The sequence below is a fragment of the Lynx rufus genome, unplaced genomic scaffold (genome assembly GCF_022079265.1).
Source record: "Lynx rufus isolate CCGP_SWC_20201006 ecotype Redwood Valley unplaced genomic scaffold, mLynRuf1.p SCAF_3, whole genome shotgun sequence".
Taxonomy (NCBI): Eukaryota; Metazoa; Chordata; class Mammalia; order Carnivora; family Felidae; genus Lynx; species Lynx rufus.
The window spans coordinates 54,105,286-54,125,729 of NW_025814845.1; the positions used below are offsets into that span (position 1 = coordinate 54,105,286).

At 41.0% G+C, this 20,444-nt stretch overlaps 1 protein-coding gene across 6 annotated transcripts in view; it reads left to right on the forward strand.

Annotated features, from left to right (window-relative positions):
* The first annotated feature begins 781 nt into the window (after positions 1 to 781).
* Positions 782 to 20,444, forward strand: part of RUFY3 (RUN and FYVE domain containing 3) — an 81,907-nt gene continuing 62,244 nt past the window's right edge. For 4 of the 6 annotated variants that reach the window (XM_047092227.1, XM_047092228.1, XM_047092232.1 and 1 more), the window contains exon 1: positions 782 to 1,217. In XM_047092227.1, the coding sequence (XP_046948183.1) occupies positions 872 to 1,217 (346 nt within the window). In that variant the 5' untranslated portion in view covers positions 782 to 871. Of the gene's footprint in view, positions 1,218 to 15,670; positions 16,988 to 20,444 lie in introns of those variants that run through there. The other 2 variants (XM_047092233.1, XM_047092230.1) reach the window with 2 other exon arrangements.

Here is a 20,444-nt window from a genome sequence, read left to right on the forward strand (position 1 = left end):
TATGAAAGTGAAAACTGCCGACCTATAATAGGCGCTTGCCGTATAAATTCTGATCTGTTTGGCTTAAAATGCACTCATGCGCACCCAGAACACCGGAAAACCAGGGAGTTGAAGTCAAAGCAAATACAAGATTTCTACAGGGCGCACAAGAGAGGGAACAAAAGAGGTGGTAAAAGGAAGACACCCACCTCTAGTTTTTCACATAAAAAGCTCAGGAATCAAAACCGTGAATCAACGGTTAAAGTTCTAGTGTGTGAAAGGCAAATGGTACAGTTTAATACCCGGGGGGGAGGGAGGTTCCTTTTTAAAATTAGCTTTGTCCTCTTCTCCCACCCAGATCTTTGTGCCTCCGTGCTACGGCTGAAGTTAGGCTGCAACACAAAACGCCGCTAGCTATCTCGCCAGGTCTCCCACCTTTCAAGCACTGGGGAGGGCAAACACACCTGACAGTTTAAGAGGGCCGTGCCGGGGGCGGGTAAGGACGCGCACTGGGCGCCGTCACCTCCCCTAGGGTCGGGAGGGAGGTCAACGCCGGCGGAGGGAAGCGGAAGGTGGGAAGTGGGAAGAGGAGGACGCCGCCCCCTAGGGGAGCCGCGCCGCAGGCTGGGGGCCGGGGCGGGAGGGGCGGGACAGAGGAGGCGGCCGGTAGGGAGACCGCTCCGTCGGGCGGGGCCGTCGCACCAGCTGGCTCGGACCCCGGCGGGGCGGGCTGTAGACGGCGCGGCGGAGCCCAGACGCCGGCCCGCGGCCAAGGAGAAAGGTGGCGGCGGCGACGCGGACGGGACGAGGCGGCGGCTCGCCGCCGTGACCTTCTACTCCCGGGCCCAGGCCCGGGCGCGAGTACGAGGCGGCGGCGAAGGAAGGAGCGAGCATGGCTGAGACCGCGCCGCCGCCCAACGCCGGCGCGGAAAGTTGCAGCGAGGAACCGGCGAGGGGCGGGGAGCAGCTGCTGGAGGAGCCGAGCCGTGCTCCAGCCGGGGGCGCGGACCGAGAGAGCGAGGCGGGGCCGCCGCTGGCCTCTCCTGCCGAGCAGTCGGATTCCGGCTCACCAGTGGCCGCCCCCTTCTTCCTGCTCTACCCAGGAGATGGAGGCGCCGGCTTCGCAGCGCGCCCGCCGCCGCAGCAGCAACAGCGCTCCTGGAGGACCCCGCCGTCGCCGGGCTCCCCGCTGCCTTTCCTGCTACTGAGCTACCCGAGCGGCGGCGGCGGCAAGCACCGTGAGTGGCGGCGGGAAGGGGGGACTCGGCCGGGAAGGGTGCAGGGGGGCTGCCGCGTTCCGGGCGCCGGACTGTTTACCTCGGAGTCTCCCCAGGCCGCTGGCTCCCGCCCGGCTCGGCTTCCCCTCCCCTCCTGGGCCGGACGCTCGTCCTCGCCAGCCTCCCACGTGCTCGCCGGGTCCCAGCCCCCGGTCCCAGGCTGGGTGCCTTTCCCGGAGGAGCAGAGGAGGGGGCGGCGCCCAGAGACCCGGCAGCCCCGTTGGCCCGCCTTCTGTGAGCTCCAGGCGCTGGGGCCGCGGAGTAGGTGTGGCTGCTGCGCCGCCGCCGCCCGGGCGGCCTCGGTTGTACCACTAAAATTTTTACGAGCGTTCACGCCACACCCGTAAATATCACAGATGCGTCCAAGGGATTGAGAAGAGAAATCAGGAACAGTACGCGAGTTGACATGAATGGAATGTGTGGTTTTGGAGGGGCCCCTCCCGAGATCGTATCGTTTGGCAGGCAGAGGCCTCCACCTTTTAATACCACCGCCTCGGGAGCCCCCTGAATGCAGCGGACCTCACTTTGTGCTTTATCAGTCAACAGCTGTTCATTGCTACTTGCCAGGAGCGGGGTCCTAGAGTAGGCAGTGTGTGTAAAAAGACTTGGAGGAGTGTTAAATCTGGTTTAACATGACAGGGTCTTACAGTATGAAAATGTGGCTGAGGATACAAGGCATGCTGTAAATGCCAAGTACTTTGTTGTATGAGTTCTGAAAAGGGGGAGGAACTTGCCTAAGGTGATGAGGGAATCTCTTTCCCAGAAATAGAGCTAGAGACTTTTCTCACCAGAGCAAGCCTTTTAACTGCTCTACACAACCAAGAAATCCTGACTTTGTCTTTTCTACCCCTAATCCATCCCTTATGACATTAAGAGTCAAATGTTTTCTGTGTGCATATGCTGTGATTATCATAGTTAATCCTCACAGCTGTGAGACAAATAGGATGCCACGTTTTCAGATCAAGCTGAGGATCAGTATTATTGAATGATTTGACCCAAGTAACAGCTTTAGAGTAGGACTGAAGTTGACCCAGATTACTTGCCTACCAAGCCCGTGCTCCTTAAACAAACACCAAACCTCTGAAACTGGGGGCATGGTTCTCTTAGGTTCGGAGTCATTGGGTTCAGCTGGAGGTAATAGTCCAGTGTCACCGTTTCTGTTACTTACCTAGAAAGAGGGCCAACACTGACCACTGACAAAAAGTCTTAGTAAAACCATAGGTTGTGTGTTGGAGTAGTATGTGCTAATCTCAAGATGGGAGTGCCTAATCAAGGTAAAAATTAGTCCTTTAATCAGTAGGGGAAGTAAAGATAATATTCACAACATTACTTTCAATTTTCTAAGGAATCTGCTTTCTACTTTGTTCTTTAAGCATGACCTCTTTTTTCTCCTTAAAATTTTATTTCTGTGTAATCTGCTTATTAACCACATCACTATAGAATGAAGACACTTCTATCAATTCTTTATAATTCTGTAAAGGTTGTGGTACAACCATTAGTTATTTATTTATTTTAATGTTTATTTATTTTTGAGAGAGTGCGCAGGTGCGTCGTGGGAGGGGCAGAGAAGGAGAGGGAGACCCAGAATCCAAAGCAGGCTCCAGACTGTGAGCCGTCAGCACAGCGCCTAATGCGGGGCTTGAACTCACCAACTGCGAGATCATGACCTGAGCAGAAGTCGGAGTCTCAACCCACTGAGCCACCCAGGCACCCCACAAACTTTATGGACAGAGCAAATGCTCAACTGTGGAGGTGTCAGCTGTGGGGATTATCTGAATTTCAGTTAATTTACTTGATGCTTCCTCCTATTAAGGATTAGCTTTTTTTTTTTTTAAGTATTGTTAGAAAATTAGGGCCTAAGCATGATCAAGATCAGGAATGAAGACTTGAAGCTTCATAGGTGTGATCTCTTAGTCTCTACCTTACAATACAGATGTATTGAGCAGTTCTTGTCCTGAGTTTTTATTTTTACCTTATTTTTTGTTTTTTTCTTTTCTTTTTTTTTTTTTTTGAGAGAGAGAGAGGGAGAGAATCTTAAGTAGGCTCCATGTCCAGCATGCAGCTGAACATAGTCTTAATCCTGTGACCACAAGATCATGACCTGAGCCTAAATCACGTGTCGGAAGATTAACTGAGCCACCCAGGCACCCCACCTTGTTATTTTTATATGTACTTCAGAACACATGCATACTTGGAAAAAGGAATACTCAATAAATTAAAAGATTTTTTTGTGGCTGCCCTGCAGAGTCAATGCAGTATTACTTTCTATCATGTACAGTATGCAAGCCTTGGTTTGCAAGCCTAATTCGTTCCAGAAACATGCTTGTAATCCAAAGCACTGTGTATCAAAGCGGATTTCCCTATAAGAAATAATGGAAACTCAGATGATTCATTCCACAACCCAAAAACATTCATATGAAAATGAATAAAATACTGTAATATAATACAAAATAACAAAGAAAATATACAATATAAAGAAGCATAAATTAACCTCCACTTACCTTTGAAAACCTTCATGGCTTGTGTGAGGGAGACGAGAGAGGAGGGTCATTGTGTAGGATGACTTTCACTATCATTAACGGATGTTGAGTACAGTATAAATAAACTCTTGTCATATACAGTATTTAATGTGTCTGGCAAGAAGGCAGCAGAGGAAGGGGTCTCTGTCTGCATGCAGCCTGACTAGAATGAAGCAAAGCATTCCTAAGCTTACTCTTGTTTGGAAAAGCAAGGGACCATCCAGAGGTGCTTTGAAGTGGCAAAAAACACACTACCGCCAGTTGTGGGCACCTTCCAACATGCAAAAATTTCTGCCAAATACTGCGGCCTGAGACCGACATGGGACCATACCCCACAATCCTGTAGAGAGAGAGGGAGAGAGAGGGAGAGAGAGAGAACCATTGGCTCAGTTGTGATCATGTGACATTCAGCATCACGTACTACTTGTATTGCAAGACATCGCTTGTTAATCAAGTTAAAATTTATTAGAACGGTTTGCTCGTCTTGTGGAACACTCATAGAACAAGTTACAGTCACAAGGTTTTACTGTACTTGGATATCAGAACTCTGCATCTCCTGGCTGTTCACTTGAGCAACCTGAGGAAACAGTTGTTGGTGTTTTTTTTTTTAATTGTTTTTTTTATTTAACATTTATTTATTTTTGAGACAGAGCATGAACAGGGGAGGGTCAGAGAGAGGGAGACACAGAATCTGAAACAGTTTCCAGGCTCTGAGCTGTCAGCACAGAGCCTGACGTGGGGCTCGAACTCACGGACCGCGAGATCATGACCTGAGCCGAAGTTGGCCGCTTAACCGACCGAGCCACCCAGGCGCCCCGAGTTCAGCTTTGTTTAAATGACACTGATAAAGAATAGCAAAAATGTGTGAAGGGAAGGTAGCTTAAACTTTTCAGTGTTCATAATGTGTACTATGTCAGTGTAAAATCGTGCTAGATATAATATCCTTGATATATTCATCATGTTTAAATACAGCAGGAAGGAAGGCTTCTGATTTGCTGTGTTGGATTATGTTCCTTTCTGAGTCTTTGAGTCTGCTAATTAGCTAGTCTGCTAATTTTTTATGCTTCTAGCTTTTAAATGTCATAAAAATTCCTAACCATGCCTTTTAAAAAAAAAAATGTTTATTTTGAGAGAGGGAGAGTGAGCAGGGGAGGAGCAGAGAGGGAGAGAGGGAGAGAATCCGAAGCAGGCTCCACACTGTTAGCACAGAGCCCGATGTAGGGCTTGATCTCCTGAACCATGAGATCATGACCTGAGCTGGAATCAAGAGTCAGACACTTAACCAGCTGAGCCACCCGGGCGCCCCCCTACTATGCCTTTTAAAAAATATTTGATCTATAAAAACTACAAGTAACACATAACATAAATCTATTGTCATTGTTTAAATATTTACAGTACAAGAGTACATTGAATACAAAATGAACTTTCCTTTTGGGTAGGAGACCTACCACCTTTTCTGAGGATACCACTTTTGAGTTTGGTGAGTTTTCTTCCAGAACTTTAGCATGCATTCACAGACATGTATGGGTTCATATTTCATGAGGCTTTTTCCCCTTTGGTGTATGACCTTCCACACCAATTTCTCATAAATGATATAAGGAGCTACTTGCATGCTGTGGTACAATGCTTTTAATGCTTCCCTTTTCCATCCTAACTTTAAAAGTCTTCTCATGGATGAGTAACAGATGGCTTCTTGGTGTTGGAGTGAAGAGGCACTCCTGCTGTCTGCATAGTTATCAGCTTCTGACAGTGATTCGTTTCTTCTTCCAACTCCCAGAGCCACAGCTAACATTTATGTTTAGGGCAATGACATGCAAATAAACCCACATCTCTGACTTTGTCTTTTCCATTTCCAACAATGTACCAAAAAAAAAAAAAAAAGTTGTACTCAACAAAGAAGCAACTTTCTTTCTGTACTTGTATGTGCTGTTGTGAGATGGTAGAAGGGCTAGGAGGGGAATAGAAGGAAGAAAAAAAGTGGGAAGGAATGGTAGCATTGCTATGTCCACCCACTGTAAAGTTGAGTATAGCTAATAGTGAATGCCTTGTTGAGCCCTGGGAAGTGCAGAGAATGAGGGTTTCTGGAAACATTCACAGATGTGCTTTCTCACAGATGCACTTTAAGAACCCATGTTGGGGAAGGAACTGTCTCATTTATGTATAAATGCAGTAATGAGTAAGGGAAAAAATAGTTTTATGTTCGGTTTATACACATATATACAATATAAAGATGTGTATATTATATATGTATGTGTGCATGTATATATATTATTAATGTGTGTATATGTATATATTCTGATCTTAATTTATCTTCCATGGACATTTCTATTATTGTGTCTCTTTTCTTTTTTCATTGTTTAATAGCACTCCAGAAAACATTATACCTGGTTAGCAGTTGAATACACATTAATTAGTTGACCTGATGTATTGCTTTTTTTTAATTTTGAAAAGACAAAAATACTCCATTCTATTTTGTAAATATAGCGGCATCTGCTCAAAACTGATAGGTATTCGGGGAAGGATTGAACAATGAGAACCTAAAAGTATTTAAGGTTCATCTTTATACTAGTAGTTTTTAGAATAGCAGATGGAGTTGTGACTTTTTTAAAGACAGCTTTTTGGTATAATTGACGTAGAGTGGTTCCTCCATTTACAATGCTGTGATTCATAGGCTTTCAGCTCTTTTCCAACTGTGTTAAGCATACTTTACCTGTGTTAAGAATCACTTTCTGATCTATTAAATGTTATTTTGTCAAATGACAGATATAAACACCCATAGAAAAGGAAAAAAACCCTTCAGAAATGTAGCATCTTCAGACTTAAAAAAATTTTTTTTAACATTTATTTATGTTTGAGAGAGAGGGACAGAATGCAAGTGGGTTAGGGACAGAGAGGGAGGGAGACACAGAATCCGAAGCAGGCTCTAGGCTCAGAGCTGTCAGCATAGAGCCCAATGAGGGGCTCAAACTCATGAGCTGTGAGATCATGGCCTGAGCTAAAGTTGGACGCTCAAGCGACTGAGCCACCCAGGTGCCCCCATCTTCAGACAGTTTAATTGTAAGTTAGTGACTACCAGAGAACTAGAGTTTAGAACTAAAGAGTATCTAAATACAGGTGGGTCTTTTCCACCCACAGCTGCAGTGACCTGGTGAGGTATGGGGAGCTGGTTCATGCCCCCAATTCCCCCAATTCCTGCATCCTTTGGCTACAAGAGCCTGTCTGCTGCTTCCTTTCCTGATACAGCTCTTATTATCACTGCTGCCTAACTTATCACGGTTTGTCTTCCCAACCAATTTCTCCCCTTCTGCTTCCTTTCATTTGTTTTACTTACACTTCTGGCCCGGCATTATCAAAAAGCTCACACTCTGATTGACAAAACAACAATTTCAGAATATTAGATGTAATCTTTGAGACTTTGTTTTGACTGCCCCCCTCTTGATAATCGTAGGTTAATTCTTTATACACAAGAGTTTTCTTTTTTCTTATTTCTGGTCTTAGCTTCATTTTGGATACTAGAGGATCCTAAAAGGCTCTCCATTAGATGAAAGAAGCTTTCCTGTAGTTCTGTAATCCAAACAGCTACAAAGAAAGAATGTGAGTAGTAAGATAATAGTAGTAGTAGTTAGTGGCTACCATTTTATGGAATATTTTTATGTGCCCTGCAAAGAGCTAAAAAGTTCACATTTATCAGTACGTGCTGATTTTTATTAAAATTTGCAACAGATAGAAGAGCTGATACTTAAAAACTACTCTCTTAACAATGAAAACTGAATGGGGCGCCTGGGTAGCTCAGTTGGTTAAGTGTCTGACTTTGGCTCAGGTCATGATCTCGTGGTTTGTGGGTTAAAGCCCCACATTGGGCTTTGTGCTAACAGCTCAGAGCCCGGATCCTGTTTCAGGTTCTGTGTCTCCCTCTCTCTGCCCCTCCCCTGCTCGTGCTCTGTCTCTCCTTCTCTCTCAAAAATAAATAAACATAAAAAAAAAAATGAAAACTGAAAAAAAATGAGTCCATGTAGAGCTCATATAAGTAGATGTATACAACTTATGTTTTTTGTCAGAGTATTTGGTTCAGTATCTCTAAATGACTTATCTAAATTATTATAAAATACAAAAATTCTGATAGAGTAGCCTTAGATTTGCATTTGCAAATCTGGAGACACAGATTCTGTGGTTTTAGGATAGTTCTTAACTCAAATTTTGCACCTATCAATCACCTGGACATCTTGTTAGCACAGATTTCTGGCCCTATCCCCAGAGGTGTTTTGTTTGTTTATTTTTAGTGAGGCACAACTGACATATAACACTACATTAATTTCAGGTATACAACATAATGATTCAATATTTGTTTATATTGCAGTTTTTTAAGTGAAGGACAGAATGAATTCATATTCCTGCATAGTGTGGTGTCACAGCTCATGTTCTTAATCACTGTATGCTCCCTCACCAAAGCATTAAATCAGTTTAGGTAGAAAGCAGTAAGTTTGGTGAGAGAGAGAGCAGAGCAAAAGTGGCAAAGAAAGCAACTTTTGGAGCTAAAAGATTAGTATTGGCCTCAAAACATATTCACTTGACTTACTCTGTCTTGCATCTTTTTCCTTTTTGTTTAGCAGAAATCTGTGTTAAAGAGATGGAATCTGACAAAGAAGCTAAGAGAACATATTCTTCTAGTATAGGTTATAGGTAGTAAAAAATCTGGGAGAATAACATAGCAGAATTAACTGGATGAAATAATGATATTTTCTTGTTGTCTAACATACTTGAAAATTCCTTAAATAATTAAGTGTTGCCTAAAAGACACGCTGCCTCTTTACCATTGTACAAAAGGTAATGGGTCCCCATCATAAATTAAAGAGTCCCTATTTATGTATGTAAGTAAGTAAGTTCTACATCCAGTGTGGGGCTCAAACTCACAACCCCAAGATCAAGAATCACAGGCTCTACCGACTGAGCCAGCCAGGCGCCCTAAAGAACCCCATTTTAGGGGTGCCTGGGTGGCTCAGTCGATTGGGCATCTGACTTCAGCTCAGGTCCTGATCTCGTGGTTCAGGAGTTCCAGCCCTGAGTCAGGCTCTGTGCTGACAGGTCAGCACCTGGAGCCTGCTTTGGATTCTGTGTCTCCCTCTCTCTCTCTACCCCTCCCCTGCTCACACCCTGTCTCTCTCTCAAAAATAAACATTAAAACAAAAAAAATTTTTTAATGAGTTTTGCAGGATATCTGAACTGTTGTTTTTCCACCCAAACCTTATTAACATGGAAACTTCTTCCTCTAGGGTAAAGTGGCTCAAGTGTGAGCTGTAACATTTATTTTGGGAAGTCAGTAGTGTAAGATAGCATGACTTAAAATTATGAGAAAGGAAATGTTTTTAGAGTTACAGAGCGGTGGTACTTGAGAGAGTATCAGTATGATCCCGCCCACCTACTGTAACTACTTCCGAATAATGGGAAGGTTCATGGTCTTCCTAAAGCCCACCAGGCAAGGGCTGCTGACCAAGGTGGGTATCCCTGATTGCAGGGACCCTGTTAGTGACTGACTGGTTCTATACTTGTTCCGTACCAAGTAGACATGACAGGCAGCATGTGTCAGAGGGAGTGGCATGGAAACTGAAAAGAAGTTTATAGGGGCAGAGGTGGGGAAATTTGAAACCTCATAAAACATAGGAAAAGAGCCTGTCAGACTGTGACAGCAAGAGGCATGTAGAAAGCAGAAATTGTTTGAGCATGTTGCCTTTTAGAATATGGTTCCTCTAATTTTAGAATCTGTTTAGGGACTCTACAGGCATAAATATCTGCTTCCTCTGCCTTTTTTATGAACTTAAGAAATCTGGTCACCTGATATGAATGCCTGGTAAAGTTCTGACCCATGTCTTCCTTCCTCAAGGCCTGAGAGATGCCCCAGCATCCCCTTTGCTCACATCTCCTTTTGACTTTCCTCTACCTCAGTCCTATGAGCTTTCATCCTTACTGACTTACGCTTCATGTGATGGTAGCATTTTTCCCCCCAGAATCCTCAAGCACCTATAATGATGATAATGGCTAGTATTTACTGACTGCTTACTTTGTACAAAGTGCCATGCTAAGCATTTTACTTAACATTACTTACGTGAAATCTGAAGTAGTTAATATTATTATCCCCATTCTGTCAGTGAAGAAACAGGCACAGAAACAAATACTATGCCAAAGTTATTCAGCTTCTAAAGGTGGATCTAGGATTCACTGTGGGCTTTCCGACTCTACATGCTCTCAGCCTCCTTTACTGCCTCTCATTACTGGAATCCCATCCTAAACTGAAGGCTCCTTTTCAGACAGCAGCAGTCCTTTAGTTCCTCATTCTGCTCAGTGAGGCCCTACTTCCTAAATGAATAAATAAATGTGAAATTCAATAGTTATGTATGTAAACAACACTGAATAGCCGTCTGTGCACCTGTAATTGCCTGTTTTTTGTCTACTACCTTGTTCTTATGTCCCTCGTGACTAACACATAGTAGGTGCCCATTGCATGTTAAATGAATGAATCTGTTAGGTACAAGTGACTAAAGCCTGCGTTAGAATGACTTATTTGTTGGGGCATGAATATAGCTTGGTTTTGAGGAACTTGGAAGTTTTCATGGTTAAGGTGAAACAGGAGGGTGAAAATATACCATTGCAAGAGTATAGAGTGCTTTGGAGTTACATATCTATACCAACAAGTATCTTTTGAGACTGATACTTGGTAGGTCCTGTTTTAAGCAGATGTATAATGGTGTGTAAAGCAGGCAAAGTTCTCATGGAGCCCATGAGCTTTGTGAAGCTAGCTTTTTAGTTTCATTTTATAGTTGAGTAAATCAGGACAGGAGCAGGATAAATTTCCAAAGAGATCTACTAAGTTGCTGGTAGCTTTACATCTGTAAATCATTACCTACTGCCACTTAGCCATGAAATCAGTTTTAGTTACTAAGATAGGAGTTAGCTCTAGCCTGATGCTGGTTAATTTTAATAAGTGAAAAGATTATGCATGGTAATACTCCTGGTGGTTTTTGTTCCTAACAAAATAATTAACTCAGGTATAATCATTTTTTAGTACTTATTATCATTCTTGGTTAATATCTACAAAGTAATACTGAGCCTTTCAAATGTATAAATCTACAATTGTAGAAATCTCAGCATCAGAGGTAAACATAATAGATTTTTGTCTGAGAGAGGGAAAGAAGTAAGAGGGACGGAAGTGGGTGGAAGACTGGAGCATGTGAAAAAATCATGATCATTCAACTGAATAATCTTATACTTTAGCAGAAACATCTAGACTTTCCACCAATGTCATCATGATGGCATTTCATCAAAGAAACCCTTTTGTGCTGACAGCACCTAGTAAAATGTGGGGGTGGGGGTGGGAGAATTATTTTCTTAAATTGTAAAACTGTGATCCCAGAGGCTTTGGGAAGTAGAACTTGTGAGGTTTACAAACTGATTTAGTTGCACAAGTCAATAAGTTTTAAAAAGCACCAGTGTGTGCCCAATAGGAACTAGGTAATAGGAGACAACTACCTATAAAAGAAATGTGAAATAGTTTCTTACCTTCAGACCTGTTGAGAATTGGTATACCTACAAGAAATCTATTTCTGGGGGCACTTTGGTGGATCATTCGGTTAAGTGTCTGACTCTTGATTTCGGCTCAGGTCATGATTTCACAGTGGTGACATCAAGCCCCAAGTGAGATTCCCTCTCTCCTTCTCCCTCTGCTGCTCCCCCACTTGCGCCTCTCTCTCTCTCTCTCTCTCTCTTTCTCTCTAAAAAAAAAAAAAAGAAATCTATTTCTGAAAAGTATTTAAATAATATTATTTAAAACAAAAAAAAAATTAAAATTAACCCATACATGCTCACCAGCATGAAAATGGATCAGAAAATTTTTTACACATACAATGGAATATTACCTCATAATACAGCAGCCAAAAAAGATAAATTATAGCACACTACAATGTGGATGAATCTTTAAAAATGCAATGTTGAGGGGCACCTGGGTGGCTTAGTAGGTTGAGTGTCCAACTTCGGCTCAGGTCATGATCTCACCTTTCATGAGTTCAAGCCCCATATCAGGCTTACTGCTGTCAGCGCGGAACCTGCTTCAGATCTTCTGTCTCCCTCTCTCTGCCCCTCCCCTGCTTGTGCTCTCTGAAAAAATAAATATTTAAAACATAAATAAAATGCAATGTTGAGCGAAAGGCTTTCATACAGCATGAAACGCTTTCTATAAAGTTAAGATGAAGCTAAATATATTGTTTAGGCATCCATATATTCATAATAATACTTTTAAAGTAAGGTAATGATATACACAAAATTCAGAAGTAATTGCCTCAAAAGGGGAGGCAGGAATTCAGAAGAGAGAAGGAACACATAAATTTGTTGGTTCATTTCATCAGTTAGGCAATGATTTCATGGATATTGGTTGTATTTTTAAAGTATTAAAACTATATTTTGAAGTTTGCTATTTGAAGAAGTTCTGGAATAAGTCATTTGAGAAAATAATTTCCCTTTCATTAATCTTTTCACACTACTGACTGTATTAAGCGTTCTTAAATTTTTTTTTTAATGTTTACTTATTTTTGAGAGAGAGAGAGAGAGAGAGAGAGAGAGGGAGGCACAGAATCCAAAGCAGGCTCCAGGCTCTGAGCTGTCAGCACAGAGCCCGATGCAGGGCTCAAAACCACAAACTGCGAGATCATGACCTGAGCCAAACTTGGACACTTAAAACCGACTGAGCCACCCAGGCGCCCCTCAAGTGTTCTTAATATGCCCAACTAAGTTAGTGGATGAGGCGGGAACTTGGTAAGATGCTTATTTCCTGCTCTTTCCTCAGAGTGGTAGTACAATAAGTAGTGTATCATCCTTTACTATGATCAGGAAGAATTTGGTTTACCCTTTGCCAGCACACAGCAGGAAAGATCTATGCTGGGATCCCAGTTTCTCAGAAAATGCCCACATATTAAAAACCTGAACTGAATGTATAAGAGAAAGTGGAATATGTGGTTTGTAAAGTGTGAAAGCTAATACAATTTTTTTCTTCCTCAAATCTTAAATTTGTTCAAATTCATATTTGGGAAATTTTGTGGGGACATTGCTTGTGTTATTTTGTTTGTGCTTTTTGTTTTTTGTTTTTCCTAAGTAAAATTTAATCCTTGGATTGGAGTGCTGACTTTTCAGGGCATGAAAGAAAGCATGGACTTTGGTTTGAGGGCATTAAGACAAACCTTGGAATCCCAGATCAGCCACTTGTTAATTGTGTGATCTTGGGCCAGTTACTTGGCTCAACTTTGGTTTCCTTGTATGTAAAGAGGACATACCATATCTCCTTGGCCAGATTCTTGTGAGGATTTGATACAGTATTTATAAAGCACCTAGGGGCACCTAGGTGGCTCAGTCGGTTAAGCCTCTGACTTCAGCTCAGGTCATGATCTCACAGTTCCTGAGTTTGAGCCCCATGTCAGGCTCTGTGCTGACAGCTCAGATTCTGTCTCCCTCTCTCTCTAACCCTCCCCTGCTCGTGCTCTCTCATTCTCTCTCTCTCAAAAATAAATAAACATTAAAAGAATTTTAAAGCACCTAACAGAAAATAGAGATTCAATAAATGATAGCTAGCTTAAGTAATTTTTCCCTATTGTATAACAGGGACATTGGGCATGACAAATAAAACTTTGTCTTATAACAGTAGCTGAGTATTCTTTAAAAGTGACTTCTGACTTTGACAGTGAATCTCATTTGCTTTGAATTAATTATAAGATGGAAAATTCAGGCTGTGTAAGCAACTAGAACATAGTATTATTCAGATCATCACCTTGGATTTGAATTTCACTTAGGCCTGTTAGTTCTACTTCTAGGGCCACACACTATACCTCAACCCTCCTCACAACCATCTTACAAAGATGTGCCTTTATTCACAGGTAGGATCAAATGAGAAAAAAGTTCAAGGTTTGTCTCACTGATGACTTCATGTTACCTAAGCTAATATGTTTACCTAGTAAAGACCCAAATGTAAAAACAGTACTAAACAACGTTTAGAATTATTTGTTAGTCTTCTACAAACAGTGCTTGTTCTCATAGGAAATTCCTTGCCTGTGAACAGTGAGTAAGTGTCCACACTGAAGACTCAAAGGTGTTTACCTGCAAGCAGGTATGACTGAGATAGTGGAAAGACAGGTTTTCCTGCTCACCCACAGTTCTTATTTCTGAAATGACTCCTAATGCCTCCTTAAACTGAGAGATAACCAGTGCAGGAAGGTTTTTCTCTCCTTGGCAGAAGTGTTAGTTGCTTTGGGCTTCCCTCCTGATATCTTCTACCTGGAGAGAAGGACCTTTGGAAGGAATGTTGACCAGGTCTTCTCTGTTTATTGACCTAGATTTTCTTGTATGCTAGTGTCTTGTAATCAATCCAAATCTGTTTAAGGTTATTAAATGCATATTGGTTGCTAAAAAGATTGTCATGGTTTGTGATAGGCTCAATTCAGATATTCATGGAACCAGGAAATCTCAAAGCATCCAGATTTTTCTTTGTTTTCACTATTCTATATTTCAAGAATGTGTCAATGACCTACAGTCTTGGTGTTGTACGTACAGAAGCCAGGGCTCTTTGGCATTGTGATTCCAGGAACTATTCAGTGTAAGTTTAAAGATTTTAATGACTGCTTACTAGGTTATAAAGTATTACATGGTGAAACTATAAACTGTCCCCTTTAAGCTTTAGTGTATAAGATGGAAGTATGTATGTCTAGAAAGGAATCGACCTATAATTAAATGTGAATGTGTTAAACGAAGACTTGTGTTCAGTATTTGGGTACATAAATTCTGCTTCTTTGAAAGGGTGATTTTGTCTTACTGCATGCCCAATGCCTGGATCGCTGCCTGACATGTGGAATACTCTGACTGAATATTTACTGAATGAGAAAATTAGTGAATGAATAGCTTTGGGTCCAGATGTAGGATAATGTTGAAAGATTTTAAATAGAAATGAATAAACCTGGGGTATTTTGTTTTCCTTAGTAATTTACTGATTTTCTTCCTAATTGTAAATAATCATATACGTATATGCATTTTTACGTTGTACCAGTTTGCTTTCCCTCTAACAGTATGAGAAATGCCTGTTTACCTACAGAACCTGATTCTTAGCATTTTTTCTTTGGGCTCAATCTCAAGTTAGGATGCAACATTTGTGAAATTTTAACATTATATTTGTATGTAATATACATATAAAATGTCATTATAATATTCAAGGAGAATTTTTTTCTTTTAGTTTTCAAAAATCAAGGTATCCTTCTGAATGAAATTCCTAAAATAGAATAAATCGTCTTGGCATATATTTCTTGAAGTTGTAGCTTCCACCTTAAAACCAGATCCTTAAATAGAAAAAATACTTGTTTTCAATTGTCCAAAACATTTTCAAAGAAAATTGTTATCATCCCTTATCTCATTATTTATTGCAGCTCAGAAAGGAAGCACCTAACTTTTTGCTATCAAGGTATAAATGCCTCATTGGATAATACAGACATGTATGTGGGTAGGTGAGTTGGTTGGTTGGTGAGTTGATAATATATGATAATATGCCCTTAGGATGTTCCAGGATGGGAGGCTTTTTAAAAATATAACATAGTTTTATCCTTTAATTAGAAACATAATACATATTTTATGCAGAAACTTGGTAGGGGCATCTGGGTGGCCCAGTTGGTTAAGCGTCCGACTTCGGCTCAGGTCATGATCTCAAGGTTCATGAGCCCCATGACAGGCTCCGTGCTGACAGCTCAGAGCCTGGAGCCTGCTTCAGATTCTGTGTCTCCTTCTCTCTGTCCTTCCCCCACTCACCCTCCGTCTCTATCAAAAATAAATATTAAAAACAATTAAAAAAGAAATTTGGTAAATACAACAATTTCAAAAGCGGGGGTGGGGCAGGGGATTGCCATTAATTGGAAGGGATTTTACTTTTTTAGCATCAAGGTTTTTTTCTTGCACTTCTATCCAGTCTAAAAAGTCAGGTTTTGTACCTTGGAAAAGGAGATTGTAAATGCCTGAGAGTATGATATTTAACTTGAAAATCTGCTTTGGCTTTTCTTAAAACACCACCTTTAGTAAAGAATTTTGATAGCTAGGTATATGAGGGTAAAAGATGGAAGTGAATTATGTGCTTACTAAATTAATCTAACTGCCTCTTTCATCATCTTTGCAATGAAGTACTACCCAGTGTTAATTGTCCTCCTGTTATCTAGCCCTTTTATCCCAAAGTGAGGGAATTGATGAGGATAGGTGCATTGTGTTATGTCTGATCACAGTTTGACTAGCATAGTCTGGAAGTGGGTTGTACAGGATGAGAGCAGCAGCTTAATTGCTCTCCCTGCATCAGCAGCATCTATAAAGCATCCTGGGAATTGCTCGCCCTACGTTCAGAGCAGCTGGTCACATGAGCCTGGATTTTCAGTTCAGTTCATTAGTCAGCCATTTTGGTCAACACCCTGCTTACTGCGCACAACCAATCCTATTAGAACTCAGCATCCCGGCTCATCTGAGCAGATCCTGGAAGTGATTTCTGCAGTTCAGGATATTTTTTAAGCTAAATTGAAAATATTGGTTTATTTTTTGGGATTTTTTGGGGGTATTTTTTTTCCTGCACAAAGGAGGATTTTTCACTTATTCATTCAGAGACCAGTTTTTTAAAGCCAGCTAAGGTGGCATCGGCTGTGCAACGTTTAAAGCCTATAGCCCAGCTGAAAAAGGAGGGGGCAGGGAAGAGAAGATAAAAGGACAGAAGCTAGAGAAAACAGGCATCATTTTATTTTGCTATGTGGTAGGAACTATCTATGAGAAAAGATAGTAGAGGATTGCTTGTCTTGAACAGTTGGTTCTTAAACCGTAAGGTATTTTTCCTTGTGTTTTGTTTTAATCTCCCCCACCCCTTTTCCTGAGAGCTTTGTTTCAGAGCTTTGGATTTGGGGTTTTGGGGTAAGGAGGTTTTATTTATTTTTGTTGGGGTGAGTGTGTGTGTGTTTGTGTGTGTGTGTTGTGGTCCCAGCTGAGTCATCATGTCTGCTCTGACGCCTCCAACTGATATGCCAACCCCCACCACTGACAAGATCACACAGGCTGCCATGGAGACCATCTACCTTTGCAAATTCCGAGTGTCTATGGATGGAGAATGGCTCTGCCTGCGAGAGCTGGATGACATCTCACTTACACCTGACCCAGAGCCTACCCATGAAGGTATGGTCAGAACCCGTCCACTAGTGTCTCACCAGCGTCCTCATTGTTACAGTAAGCTGGGAGGGTCAGGGAGAGGTAGGAAGAACCCGTACTCTGTACTCTAACCTGTTAACAACCATGACAACCTTTTTTCCTTACCTACCACCCAGTTTACCTTCTCTACTTTACTGGGAAAAAAATATTATTTCCCTGCCCCCTGAGGTATCCTTTCAAAAGATGCTGGTGCCTATTTAGAGCTCTTTGTCTTTAAGCCCCTAAAGAGAACATGTGAGGTCACTTATCACATTTGGCCCTAATTGATAATGAAAAAGCTATTAATATTGATTATATACTAAAATATTATAGAAATTACAATAATTCTTAATAGATTAAGTTAAGACAGCATGACTTCAGGATTGTACTTGACATAGTTGAAACACTTGAGGTGTTTTACCAAGGGATATCAGGGTATAACCTGTGAAATAGGCTATGATATCTAGAAAATAGTTGATCAAACATTATCTTTTTTTTAATAATATGGACCGTAGATAAGCAGTTTTCCATTCAGTGCTTATTTAATGAATATGGATGCTTTAAAAAGCATAATGCCTCAAAAAGGTTAAACATGATTAATAAGGTAATCTCTACCCATAGAATCTATTGGCCATTGCTTTTTATAAGTTATTTGTGGTAACTGTGATGACCCATTTGAAATTTCCACTGTCAGTACCTTTGAGACCTTTGAGGTTGCTTGACTTGTGACTTTCTCCCAGAACCTTTTCTAAATTACCACAGGTTTTTAGCTTGTACCTTTAATTCTCTTAAGTCAATGCCATAAGGAAGAGAGTTAATTTAAGTCATAGCTACAAATATTTTGTTTTTTATGTAATGACCTTTTAACTAGTGTTTATTCTCCAGCTTTGAAATAATGCAGAAATGCTCACAAATGAGAAATTCTTTATCAACATCTGCCTGGTATTTAGGCATATCTGCTGAATGGAGGGCATAAGGTGAATTGCACATAGCAGATTGGGTTAGGAAAAGTGATTCCTTGCCCTTGACCTTGTGTTGCAATCTTAGCGTGACTCAGATCTCACCCTTTATGTCTGAAAAGGATTTTATTTCCCCCGTTAGGCTTAGCCTTGAGAAAGTTTTAGAGAGAATGAATACCACAGAACACAAAGCAGTCATTTTGGGTGTGTCTTTAAGGGCAATATTTAAGTAGTTTTTAAGACCCGCTGCGTCTTTTAACAATTGGTTTGTCAGTTGGACAGCTTCCTTGGCTCTAAGTCTCAGAAATGTGCACAGGGGTTGGCAGACATCAGCTGGAAATCCATAGAATGCCAGTACTGTTTAAAACAACCCCCAAAGGTTTAGGAATCTTTAGGGAAGAAAAATACGTTTCTAGAAGGCTACCAAGAAATCTTTTAGTGAATGCCTCAATTTACATATTTTGTTTTTAAAAATACTCTCATCCATCTTGAAAGTAATATAATATGAAATATTCCTTTAATTATAAAATCCAGTATATTAGTGTTTCATAAATAATTTTTAACATTTTTAGTACTTTGAATTTATATTTGTTTTTTGAACAGGATTCCTATGAGTGGGCAAAAATGAGCTCATGGTTCATGTAAGCATTTATAGTGGTTCTGTATGAATCCTTCATGGAGAAATCTGTGATGGAAATCTGTATGAGGGCTGCAGCCTAAGCTCTAAGTGGCACATTCTTTGATTAAGGAAAAGAGACAAATAGGAGCTTCCCAATACCTTAAAATCAGCTATAGAGGATGTGAAGGAAAATACGGAAATACTGTCCTTGAATTTTGGAATTTTGCCTTAAAGTGGGCAAGAGAAACAATAATTTCAAGTGATTAGAAATGGATATAATAAAAGAAAGTCCAGACATCTGTGGGTTTGGGGACCTGGGAAACAAGGTGATGCTTTTCAGAGCTTTTATTTCCTTGCTCCACTGGCTAACTCAGGATGTCTGAACAGTCATTTGGACTCAAGAAGTGTCTGCTTTAATATTAATACCAGTGATAAGTATTAGGTATAATTTAGCTATCAGCATGTAAGCAGTTATCGCCAGGCCAGTGATACTGTGAATCTCTCACCTTGTTGACAAAATGGAGCACCTGGTACCTGGACACACAGGAGGATTCACATTATACTTCCCAGCTGATTCTTGGAGGGAAAGCCTTCCAACCACACAAATCCTGCAGTGAGGCACCCTGACTCCCACAAGAGAAAATGGACAAAAAGCATCATATACCCTCTTAAGACAAGAATAAAGATTGGGCATGGCCTCAGTTAGAAGATTTGTAGTTTCCAACTTTTGTTTTCTGAAAACAGCTCATGCCTCTCACTGTGCAGCCCACAGTGCAGGCCTGGACCTAGAGTTTCCGCCTGGCTTAGCCCTAAAATACATGGGAATAGAAACATTCACGTCATCATGTCAGTGCTTGTTGGTAGTCAAGGAAGTGATCTCTCTCTCAGTACCCTTTTTTTTAAAACCAGGAGGATATCTATAAATCTGTGTGAGTAGATTTCCCCTAAGACGAGAGCCCAAGACCGATTCCACAGAAGAGGAGAGGGTTCAGGAAAGGCTTCATTTAATGAGTGAGACTGGCCTGGACATTGTACATAGTTAGGTGATCATCAGGCAGATGCAGGGTGAAGCGGGGGGACATTTCCAGCAGTACAGGGTGAGCTGGTCGAGCTGGAGAATAGCAAGTAGTTATGGGTGGTAATTATCTGATTGTAGGTGAGAAAAATTGGGATAATTAATGTAAACCCTATAAATGTTACTAATGTGTGTAATAGTTATTCATGGAGCCTTAGGTTGAACTGCAGCATGTTTTTGAATACATTCCCATTTTAATGTATATTTTTGTTTTTATGTCTAATTTTTTGGATCACTCTGAACTAGTTGTTTACTAGACAGACTAAAGTAGACCATTAGTAGCTTAAATTCATGTTTTAGCATTATCCTTTCTTGGAGCTCTATAAAACAAAGTAATTGATTAAAAATACAACTTAGTTATCAAGCAATACTTGTTTTCCTATTAACCTTTTAAAGAATGGGAATCTGATGTTGAGAGATGATGTCCACAGATGATCAATTTAATACAGTAAAATGTACCATCTGGTTACAAAGACAGGTATAAGCTTTGAAATTACTTTTTTGACTTAGGAAACTTCCTTTTCAAATACAGATAATAAGAGACAGACTATGGAGGCAGTGACATATTGGACAGACACGATAGTTTTCAGGTATTGTAGAGAACTATATGTGATGGCAGACCTAATACATGCTATTATTGCATAACTCTGCAGTTGCCCTGGTGGTGTCATTTTGCTTCAGTGTTCATTAGAATAGCTGGCATTTTACTGTAATGTATAAAGAGGTAGTTTATATGAAACATCTGTCCTTGACATACAAGGACGTGTTCTGGTCTGCCTGTTGGTCAGAAAT